Raw genomic sequence first — 12206 nt, forward strand, 5'->3', positions numbered from 1 at the left:
TAGGATGAGTAGCTCAGTTCTCTTATCTTTCAGAGCATCTATTAATTTTTCTTGTGGAATCAAATTTCAATAATGCTTTCTTATTGACACTTTTTATGGTATTATCTATACGTAGTCTTATTTTTTTCCTAAGAGATTTCCTGTACTCAGTTCTTAGACATCCTTGGATTTTAATAGTCTCCAGGAGTGTGAATCTGTTGTACTTGCCTATAATTTTTGTTCACTGAACATAGTAATTATTTTGAAGTCACACACTCACCACCCACCTTCCCTGCTCAAATTAAGGGCTATTTAAAGATTACAAAACTTGTCTAATGTGGTTGAAAAGAAACTGACTTAAGCACTAAAATATGCTGTGAGTTGGGGAATTGCCCAGATATTAGATCCCCACAGACAAAGGACAAGGGAGCTAACCAGCCCCCGGGCGGGTATTGAACAACCATCAACAGCCATTGTCCAGCAAGGGAGTTACAATTCAATGACTCACTTGCACTTTGCTGGTGTGTGGTGAAGCTGGAGGGCTGAGGAAGGGGTAGTGGGAAAGGAAAGCTGGACTGAAGCCGAACATGCTGTTCACTGGACTGGAGGAGGAAGAGGCAGGCGGAGGGGTTGTAGCAGGAGAATAGTAGGGGAAGCTGTTGTGGAGAAATAGGTGAGGGACCTGGGGACAGATGGACCCCAGCAGAAGCTACGCTGACATCCAGGAAGACTTGCCTCATGGGGGTTCAGGGAGCATTGTTAGCCTTCCATGGGAAAGGAACTATGCTTTTGTACGTGTGGGGAAAATAAATAAGACAGCAGCGAGAGCACAAAACCAGCTGAGAAGTTGCTCTCAGCTGGTTCTGAAACAGCAGGAGCCCTTCAAACCCATAAGTGTTTAGAGAATGTGTCATCTTAACTAAGGAGTTAACCACCCTAAACATAGGCTTCAATTCTGCATGTGACCCCGCACAGGCCAACACCTGTGCTTCAGTGACCAAATGTTGAATTGAAGTTTTAAATACTCAAGTTTATCATTAAACCAGTTTTAAGGCAGATTGGGACCTGTTATAATTTCTTTATATAAGGCACCCAGAGCATGTCAAATCACTCTCCATCAGACAGGCTACTGAAAATTGTAACTTTAAACTGAAATAGTGCTGATAACCTTACAGCTTTTTAGTTCTTGAGCAAAATGGTGATTCTTTTCCTTTTAAATTTTCAACCCATTTGCACTTTCAGCGAAGGGATGAATTACAGTTCAATCAGTTTATATTTTTTAATATTTTACTACTTATCTCTTAATCTTTTCCCAGAGAAAATTACTCTCCATGACTTAAAGAAGTGTAAGTTAGCAAATGTGTTCTTTGATACCTTTTTCAACATTGAAAAATACCTTGACCATGAGCAGAAGGATCAATTTTCTATGTTGAGGGTAAGTAAACTTTGTCTTGTTAAACACAAACCTATAAAATGTAATACCATGCATTATGCATAAATTTAATGCATAAATAAAATGTTAAAATTGATTCTGTTCAGGATGGTGAAAATGAAAGCCAAGAGATTTCTGACTGGGAGAAATATGCTGCTGAAGAGTATGATATCCTGGTAGCTGAAGAGGCAGCTAGCGACCAGTGGAATGATGGGTAAGAACGATATGGGGAATGTTAATAGTATGAGTTAGCTAAACTAATTAGAGTACCACATATTAAACAACTTTGATGTCCATCATGCCTTGCTTTCAGACCCCCCACTGCAGGAGTTCCATATCTAGCTATATGGCCAACGAACCTTTTTGAGCAGTAGATTAGAGGGTATTGAGGTGGCCTATGAGGGCATCCTCATGCATCTCAAGCAGTACATTCCAATGACAGAGGTATAAGTGCTAGAACTAGTTGAAGTTTGACAAAGTTTTTGTCAAAAGGGTCTTTTTTTCCAAATCAAAATCAATTTTTAAAAAAGCAGTTTCACAAAATGTATTTAAACATGAAAAAATGTCATAAACAAAATGTGTGAATAAAAAACTTCAAAAAACAAAAAGGGGTCCATTTTGGACCCTGTAAGATAGAAACAACTTTAAACTATTACACAATTTTATTTTTCTTCCTTCTCTAATAAATACCCCACCCATCTAATCATGCCTCAGCTACTCGCAATCATAAAATCCAACATCTGCCTTACTCCATGCTAGTCTTTCAAATCTAGTTTTTAATAGTCTAAATACTTTTATATAGTAAGTGTTTAGGACTAAGGTTTTGTGTTTGCTGTTGTAGCTTTAGACCACTACTTGCATTTTTGTTTTTTTTTTAAAGTTGCTTTGCCTCAAGATGTAAGATCTGTCGGAAAGAATAAAGGGTGTTGATGTTCCTGGATTTCGCACATCAGATGGGCATGAAAAGTGCCTGACTGCCTCAGGAAAGGGTGTTCAGTTAAATGCTATGGCGGCTGCAAAATCTTCTCTAAAAAGGACCAAAAAGACTGCAAGCCTCTGTTGTAGAGCTTGTTTGTGCAAGAGGTTCTAGTAGCTTGAGTCCAAGAGGCCTCTTAAAAAGATGTGTCCAGGCATAAGTAGTGAACTTTTTGCAAATTCCCAGGCTGAAAGACCACTATCGCGTAAATGTTACTGATCTCCTGAATGTCTGCTTTTAGGAGTCAATGCAAACCCTTTATATGTAAATACCTATTGGAGAATGGAAGGGAAATATAAATCCCAACACCATGGAGATAAACTGAAACTGGTTATATTTCTTATAAATCTAGCATCTGTAACATGATGCCACAGCAAAGTAATCAGATGTTCCTTCAGATTCAGCTATTAGTGGTTTTATGTTCTTCTGTTTTTACCAGAAAAAAAAAAACCCTGTATCAGCAGAACACTGACATTCCTTCTGTAACAATTTTAGGGATTCTGATTTCTCTGACTACTAGCCCTGCCCAAGGCTAGTGTAAGGAAATGTTAAGGTAAGGATGCTTGTTTTGAGAGGGTCCAGAGGTTCCTACTGGTGCAGGGCTGCATGTTTCTAAATATCACATCCTTGCATAAGATCCAGAGTTGAGTTTAATTAATGTTCTTAATTTCTAACTTCTCTCCTCCTAAGCATCAACTTCCCCAGTTGACAGGGTAATTAGAGTATGGTTTAACTGATGCTTCCCTATGAAGTTTACTAAATGTTTCTATAGGCATAATTTACCAGTGTTTCTACATAGTCTTGCTTCTCAGTGTTTTCTTGCTATATAACTTGCACCACTCATTGCGTTAAGATTAATTTTCTGACCCTTTAATCATTGAGGTGGGTGTTTTAAAGTTACAGTAGATTCTGCTGATTAGCAACCGGCCTCAGTTACCAGCAAAAAGTTGCCATTATCGGGCAGTTGCCAATAAGTGAAAGGCAAGTTTTTGAGACTACTGCCAGGGAAGGAAGCACTAGGATGTGCCTTCCCTGACTGCAAACCTGCCTGTGGGGAAGGGGACTGCTGCCTGGATGCAGGGGCTTTCTATAGGTAGCAGAGGTGGTAGGGACCCACAGCTGCACAGTACCTCTCCATTTGCTTTCTGGGGGTTAGGGCTCAGCACGCCCCAGCACTGCATTCCCTGTGTGCAGCCCCGTTAGGGCGCAGTCTGGAAGGTGCAGGGAGAGGTACCATGCCACAGCCTCCCTTCCCAGCATGTAGCCCCAGACCTCCTGCATGTGGCCCCAAGTTTGTGGGCTGCAGCCCCAAAAGGAAGCACTGGAACATATTGAGCACCAGCCACAGGCAGGACTACAAGACTGCAGTCAGGGAAGGCATAGCCCAAAACTTCTTCCCTGGTTGCAGCCTTGCAAAGCTGCCTGCAGTAGAGCCTTTCTTCCAAAAAACATTCTTAATAAGCAGCATGCCATTGCCAATACCTGAATCCCGTTAACATTGAAATCACTGGGATGTTGCTATTAACCTGAAGTTGTTAATACCCAGGTTGCTATTAAGCGGAATCTACTGTATTGGTGTCCTAATTTACTTTAATCTTTCAAGTGAGGCAGTGCATTTCTGTTGTCTGATCGGAGCCAGGGTGGATAAAATACTCTTTTTGTACAATCTTTTTTTAAAAATAGATATTGGATTTCTTTATTTAAATTGAATACAGGTTTATTTTTTTAATATGTTTAAAATTGATAATGTGTTAAGGCCTAAACCTGTTACAAATAACTATTAAAATCATTTAAATTAAATACAAAAAGTAGTATTAAGCAGTATGCATTTGCTGCCAAGTTTTTAAAGAAAGTCAAACCACTGAACTAGTTGAAATCACTAGCTGAGCCCCTGGAACTGAAGTTAAAGTGCTAAACCAGCTTTTGCTGAGCAGAGAAACCAGTAAGCGTGCAGAGAATTTTTTTTTATTTCAAATTTATTCAGCTAGTTTAGATCAGTGACTAGCATATTCAAAGTTAAGAAGCCAGTTGGGAGTTTCAAAAACAAGTTTTTTTTTCTCTTCCAATCTATAAATACAAATTCGGTATGAAAGTATGAGATCTTCTAGTTCTAAAATCTTGAAGTACAGGGTGACCAGAAACAATCAGTTCAATTCAATAATTACAGCTTCCTTTGTCTAACTCCTCATGTTTTGATAAACTTTTTTTTTTTCTTGTGTCCAGCACATTTAAGGTAGTTCTAGTTTTTTTTAAAAATGCTATTTTATGCATTTTTAATTGAAGTTGAATTTCCATCCAAATAGAGCTTGACAAAATTCACAAGTTCACCTTTTTTTACTAGATTAAAAAAGTTAACTCTATAATTTCAATAAATGTATGTAAATGTAGTGTATCCTCCTGGTTAGCAAAAAGAAGCACCAAATTTAATATAAAGGCTATATTTAGTTGCAAATCAGTGAATTTTAATGGTTAGCAACCAAAGAGAATGTATTTCCTTAGGAAAATAACTAATATATAAATGCAAAACACGATTAAAATTGATTACTTAAATCTAGGTTTCTGGCTTCCTGATTTAAATCACATGGTCTAGATTTCCCTAAGCCTCTGAATGCCAGATGCTGGGACTGGATGACAGGGGATGATCACTTGATGATTGCCCTGTTCTGTTCATTTCCTGTGAAGCATCTGCCTTTGGCCCCGGTTGGAAGACAGGATACTGGGCTAGGTGGAACATTGGTCTGATCTGGTATGGCCATTTTTGTGTTGATTTAAATAGGTCCCCCCGATTGAAACTACCAATATTTATAACTTACTGATCTTGCTTTATTGGGCTTCCGTGCCTAGATCCTACATTATTAATTTGGAGACCACTGGCTTGGAAATACCAAATGAGTATATCTCTAATACATCAAAACTAGGACAGCTACTAAAATCAATGTGTACAGTAATAGGTTGAAGTTGGCAAGTGAGTTTCTAGAAGACTCAAAGCAAACAAATACTAGTATTTAAGGAGTAGGACAAGACAAGTTGTTTTGTAGTCAATTTAAAGTTGGCTCACAATTTAAATGCTGTTAAAACAAGAATTTATAAAACAAGACCAATAAAAATGTTTTTACAATTTTAATATTCCAAAGAAGCAGTTACATAAACCTTTTCTCTGTAGTGTAAGAACCTGAAAATGAAGCAGACTTCATTTGACTTTTTGTTGAGGCCAAGAGAGAATGCAAAATTATAAATAGCGATGAGTAAACTGATTTTAAAATAAAGAACTTTTCTTACAATAGATGACTAAATTGGCATATGGCTTTGTTACTGCATTATATAAAGAAACTGATTAGCCTCCTGGTCTCTTGTTTTGTTTTGTATGTGGTAATGTTGGCCTTTCTTGATGTATGCATCTATCTGAAAATCCAAATATGTTTTTAAATTCAGCATAAAGTTTGTTCCAATTAATCTTTTGGGAATATCAATGGTGATATTCCCGTCTTGTCTATTAGAACAGCTAACTTAAGCAAAGCTCAGCTCCTGACATCACAGGATTCAGTATAGTCCTATCTAGAACCAGGGCATTCCAGTACAGATTTTAACCTTTCTTTTTTAGATTGAGAATTCCTATTAATTTGAATGGTGTTTGGAAAGTGAGAGGAAAAAATAAAGGACCTGGACAAAAATATTTTACCTATAAAACTTTAACTAAATCTGTCTGAAGCTTCTGATATAGTGGGTGTGTGGGCTGGGCTCCTTAGTAATCACGAAATAATCAAAGTACTGCATAAATGCTGGCATATGTGCAACTTGAGGAGTGTTTAAATACCCTTTTGAGTACATGGGTGTCTTAAACCAGGAATAACAGAGTGGTAGTGCAGGATGAAAATCTTATTTACTCTCTTCTATCATGGAATAGAAATTGGTTAACTTCACAGTATATGACTGAAAAAAGTTGTTGCCACATCTTTCCTTGCTGCACAGTGTGTGCACAGTGGCATAAATGCAAACAGTACATTCTGGATGTTTGCTTTTTTCGAAGAATCTATTTCAGTCTCCAAAAGAAGGAATTAATGGTGTAGAAGACTGCAAATTATAGTGTCTGTTAGGAACCCCATAATTATGGCTGAAGAGTCACTTTCATTATAAACCCTTGTTTTCAGGCACTTATAACATAAGTGAAAAATTTAACCTTTAGGATGAAGTTTCTCATGCTTGTTCTCAGCCCAGTGATTAATATTTTGGGGAAATTTTGAAAGATTGTGTGGCTGCTTTTTAGGATTATCTGAATATGAAAAAATGTCTAGTACCAAAGACACTTTTCAGATGTATTATTTTGTGCCCTAGAACTCAAACAGCTTCTTAATTTAAAACATCCATCAACTGAATCTTAAATAGGGACAAATATATTCTGATGTCTGAAAATTTATTCTGATTACAAAGAATGAAGCGAAGGACTAAACATTTGAATACTGTGCATACATAGTGTGGACATTCCATTGATTTAACACACCAACCTGTGGAGCTCTACTTACATGCTTATAAATATCCAGGACTTTGCCACATTGATTTTAGTGATCAAGGTTAAGATTGAGCCTTTTTATACCTTAACTAGGTATTTTTAGTTCTGAATTCACTGTCCCTGTTTACCTTACCTTAGAAGGCACCTGAAACTTTACAGCTAGGATGATAGAGCCTCATGATAGAGCCTGACAGACATGGTGGACCAATTCAGATATTATCTTAGCAGTGAATTCAGTCTCTAATTCTCTCACCTCTACATTAAATTGACATAGCTGGGACCCTGTAACTACGGTGGCATCTAGCTGCCCCCATTCCAAAATTTCTAGTATCTGGGATGCACAAAACAACTTGGATGTGAGATCTTGTGATCATGTGTGTGCGTTTTTTGGCAACATATTGAAAAACGAATGCATTAGTGTTTAATTGTGCCATCTCTTACTTTTTTATAGTGGCAGTGACTAAAATCAGCATTTCTATATTGCTAGCTTTCAACACTGCTATCACTCAGCTGTTCTGCCTCTCCAAACAAAATGTTGAAGGGCCACACTCAAAGCACTGGCACCAGCATATTGCACTGATCCTTTACTCTGTGTGTGTGTGGGGGGGGGGGCAGTGATTGTCACTGAGACAGGTGCACATGTACTAGTGATGAGAGCCATAGAAAAGCCTATAAATAAACAAAACTCTATTCTCTTCTAGAAATTCAAGAAAAAATTCTGATCTCACCTCTGCTTAACTTTCTCTATATACGAACGGCTGCAGTTATAATCAATTTTCCAGCTCTTAAGACTTCTCACAAATCGATTTGACCTGTAGCCCAATTCACTTCCTACAAGACTTCTGCTTCTGTCTTCCCTAGCCAGCTTCCATGCTGTCACCTACTTGTGTGCCCCGGTTGCTGGTCTCCTGAAGAAATATGATGCTAGTACAAACAGTGGTTAACAGCATTAAAGTTGGGATTTTTCTGTGGCCAGATTCTCTTGTTGGTATACCGTACTGTGACAGCTTGGCCTACTGGAAATTCACTCCAGGGAGGACAGGTGGAGCCATGGCCTATCCCATAGGGGAGGGGATCTTTAATTACCTTCGTGCTGTGGGCTCCCAGTGGAGTTCTACCTTGTATTTTAGAATCAAAATGGCAGATTTTGGTCTTTTTCTAGATCCCACTTTTTGTTCCACTGAAAACAAAAGTGCTTTGTCTTGTCCCACTTAAAAAGTTGTATCTCCCACCTGGCTGATTCTGACTAGCTTGGTGTTCAAAGGGAAGGAGAAGGGTAACTGAGCTTTCTGTACTTTATCTGAGCAACAAAGTATATGGTGGAAAGGAATTCGGGGAAGTGGGGGCAGCTATCTTTTCAGCTCTTCTTTTTCACATTGGCATTCCCAAACTCTGGCTAGCAGACACATACATTTTGTGAGCAAAAACTTACAGAAGGGATGCTTCTTTGGAGGGACTGAGCTCTGCTGACCAGACAGTCCCCCATGCAATGAATTGCTGGCACAAAATTGTGCCTGTAAAACTTGTGAAAATCTGGGCCAGTACTCCTAGTCAGAGTGTCTGTGTGACAGGTGCTGTTCAGTAGTAAGTCAAATAGCAAGTGTGGATTTCAGCCCCAGACTGGAATAGGCTGCAAAGAAGTTAATAGTAACAGTACCGTTAAAGCTTTCTGTCTGGACTGTGTAACTTCACAGTCCTTCACAGATACCCAACTAAAGTTGTTCAGTGATTTTAAAATGAGTATTTTTACCCACAGATCTAGTCTCTGTTCTGTAACCAGGAGGACATAATGTGAAAGGGTGTTAGTCGGTGAATTCTGTCTTCTTGGCACCATTTGCTGTGAGCCAGTTAATTTAAGTGAGAATCAGTGGATCTGAGAAATTACACTTAAGTTTTTAAGGCTTTTACACACTTGTCAGGGAAAATTGACTGGTGTGTTCCATTTTTAAAGTAGAAGCTTTACCCTCTCCCTCTCAGCACAGGCACATTTACATAGTTGTGTGGCTAAATCCCATCTAGCCCTTGAAATATCTCTCTGCTAACATTTATAATTAGAGTTGTGTGAAGAACAGAAATTTTGTTTCATGGAGGATTTTGAAATTTTCTTTCATTCCAATTAAGAACCCTAGAATTTCTAAACTCTTTGTGAAAGAAAATTCTGAAATAAAAATTAATTTGGGGTTGATTGAAATGTTTCATTTCAATTTTGACATTATAATGTGATACAAAATTTAAAATTCAAAGTTATATTGAAAGGAAAAATTGAAGTGTTTTGTCCCAAAAATGTCAAAATGGGATGTTTTGGCAAGGTGAAAAACTTCTCGTTTTCTCTTCTGTATGACATTTTAATGAAATCAACACAATTTCACAGTATTTCATTTTAGATTAAGCTGACTTCTCTGAGGGAAAATGATTACACCTAACTTTTTCTGACTAGCTCTAATATTGTCATTTTATTTTAGGGTTGTCAAGTGGATTCCTGGTATATAAACTGTATAGGCTGAGGGGTAATCTTTGATCTGTCAGTTGCTAGAAGAATGATCTTGTGATTTGCCACATAATGCCACTTCGGGGTCTAATCCTAAACCCATTGAAAGCAATGGAAAGATTCCCACCAACTTCAGTGGGGATTGAATCTCCTTAGTGTCTCTATATACCAGCTTGTCCTTGCTGCTCCTTGTTGAGGAGGCAATAAACAGAGAAACTGTTCTCAGTAAGTGCTCAGAAGTGCTACTTTCTGTAGAAAGACAGCATCTGTACAGAATGACGGCACTCAGTGGTAGTTTGGATGACAAATGTGAACCTAAGATACCCCTGGCTCAAAAAATGACTGAGGCATGATAAATGAGGTATTTTTAAACTGGTCATGAGATGCACTGCTTCCTGGGTGCTAGAAGCTGGGGGTCATTTAGAAAACTTCTTAGAATTCTCTAAACTTTGGAGTGGGATGCCCAGCTAAAGCAACAGTGTGAAAACTGATCTTGCTGGTTACTGCCAAAATCAGTGGAAATCATTCTCTTGATCTGGATACATTTATCAAGTAGCCATTTGTCATTAATGAAAGAAGTTGGCTTTCGTTTTCTAGCATCTGCTTTGTTTGATTTACCACCCGCTTTCTACCACTGGGTTACTGTGGCTTCCTCATTAGGCCCACTTTTAATAACATTGTAGCTTCACTATGCTTCATATTTTGATATGTTTCCAAATCTAATTTCTACCTTTCTAAAGAAGGGAATTTGTTTCTTGTCAAGTACATGTATGTGGTGCATTTGGCAGTCTCTAGCTCTTACCTACAAATACTCCACTTGCACACTATGAGCTTGAGTCCTTTTAATTGATTCAATTCCTAGTATGTCTGATGTAATTTTTATGAAAAGGGGTACAAAATCACATAACGTTTGACCTAGAGATTAGCCAGTTACAACTGGTATGGTAACTTTCTTGAACATTGCTATATTCAAACTAAGTTTTATCTACACTTATGTGCTGCTTAAATTTTGTCAAAAGTAAATCTCTTAAAGCAGGTGCATCATTAGTACACTAATGCCTACGCACTTCCCTGTGACTCTGGACCCTTCTTTAATTCTTTTTATTCCTTGTCTGTTTCCTAGTTATGAGGCAGAGCTGAATCCTGTAGACCATCAGAAGGCCAATGTCCTAAAATTTCAGATGGAGAAAAGACCTTTCTTTGAAATGCCATCCCATCTAGCTGATGTAGACTTGGATGACTATGATTATGAAGAGGACTTTGAGTGATTCTGATCAACACTTGCAGAAGAAGGAAAAGGACAGTCTGCAGCAGGTCTGCTACACATGTATAAAAATTCAGTGGATTTGTCTTGAGAGAAAGTAAACTTAGTTCTTTGTGCTACAAAATAATTAATCATTAGGTTATCATTTAAAGAAAATGAAGTGCATTTGTATGGAATGACAAAACTTTTTTGTATTTATTCAGTAGTTTATAGCTTGTAAAATAGATTAAAATATTTATTTATAGATGTTGCATAATTCCTTAACGGAAGAGTAACCATATTTAAGTTCTTCTCTAAAGTACTCTATTGGTTTTAAGAGATGACTATATAATTCTCTCTAGAGTTGATACATAGTGCACTGACCACCTTCATCCTGTATCTGTGAACCGAAGTCCCTGTGCTAGGATGGGAAATAAGGAGAATGCTTGTGCTTTCATGGCAAAAATCTAGTAACGGTATCATTGTTAAAGAGAATGAGAGTAGCTGTGAGTGAATGATTTGGCTCAGTATTTTAGAGTAGTTTCATTGGACAAGCCGAATATATTAGTGTACAACGTAGACTATTTAATGCTGAAACAAGCTTCTCCTCTTTCCTTTCCACCCCCTCATTTTATTTGCCCCAACTTTAACTTCGCCCTTTTAAACTTCAAGTCCTTTCATTGATGTCCATTCTCGAATACTAAAGTCTGTTTTAGTGTTCATACTTGACGCCTAATAGGGTATTTTACTCCATGTAGAAGGAACCAATTTTTTTAAACCTTGTATAAATGTTACTTGATCTGTGATGTGCACTAATCTGTGGGCATTCAATGTTTTTGTTTGTTCCTCCTTTTCAATGGTTAGCTATTGACACATTCCATAAATATTCAAACAAATAGTGTCACAGCAGCTTGAAATTGTCTCCTCACCTGCCTACCTATGGCAAGAGATTGCTTACTGGACAAGTTGACATTTGTTACTCAATTAAATCATAAGGTTGTAGTGCCTTGAAATGTACAAATGTAAGTGAGAATTTAGGTATGGAACGTTTTCAGCAATACTTTACTGCTAAACAGATTTTCATGTAAAATGTACAAAAAGATGTAAGTTATTTTTGTTTGCGGTGTAAATCTGTTTAAAATGTTTAAAGGATCATGTTTGTATTTTCAAATAAAGATTTTCATACATGTAATCTACTTGTACTCACTTATTACAGACAGCAAATGTCTTACTATTTTAATTTCAAGATGCCTTTTAAAAAATATTACAGGGTATCCATGTGTGTACACACTTCTTTAAATGGTAAGCTTGGATCCGTTTGGCATACTTATTCAGAACTAAAATCTGAAAAAATCCGTAGGAGTTTTCCACTACTTGAGGAAGGCAATATGTTTCTAAACTGCAGGAAGATTGCTGTACAAAACAAGCAGGATATTGTGTGATGATCTAAGATACTTGGTAGCCCAAGTTATATCTCAATGTCACATAATGAAAGAATACCCTTTTTGTAACATGAGCTCCGGCGTTGATTTCCAGTACCAGAGTGTAATCAGAGAAAACGCAATCAGGATTATAAATAGA

General features: G+C 37.6%; 1 protein-coding gene across 11 annotated transcripts in view; it reads left to right on the forward strand.

Annotated features, from left to right (window-relative positions):
• Window positions 1–11817, forward strand: part of PPP2R3B (protein phosphatase 2 regulatory subunit B''beta) — a 95379-nt gene extending 83562 nt beyond the window's left edge. For 9 of the 11 annotated variants that reach the window (XM_005283266.5, XM_024104442.3, XM_065580806.1 and 6 more), the window contains 3 exons: window positions 1296–1414; window positions 1519–1625; window positions 10506–11817. In XM_005283266.5, coding sequence (XP_005283323.1) covers window positions 1296–1414; window positions 1519–1625; window positions 10506–10650 — 371 coding nt within the window. In that variant the 3' untranslated portion in view covers window positions 10651–11817. Of the gene's footprint in view, window positions 1–1295; window positions 1415–1518; window positions 1626–2882; window positions 2941–10505 lie in introns of all 11 variants that reach the window. The other 2 variants (XM_005283270.5, XM_065580810.1) reach the window with 2 other exon arrangements.
• Window positions 11818–12206: the final 389 nt, after the last annotated feature.

This window comes from Chrysemys picta, chromosome 1, assembly GCF_011386835.1.
Source record: "Chrysemys picta bellii isolate R12L10 chromosome 1, ASM1138683v2, whole genome shotgun sequence".
Taxonomy (NCBI): domain Eukaryota; kingdom Metazoa; phylum Chordata; order Testudines; family Emydidae; genus Chrysemys; species Chrysemys picta.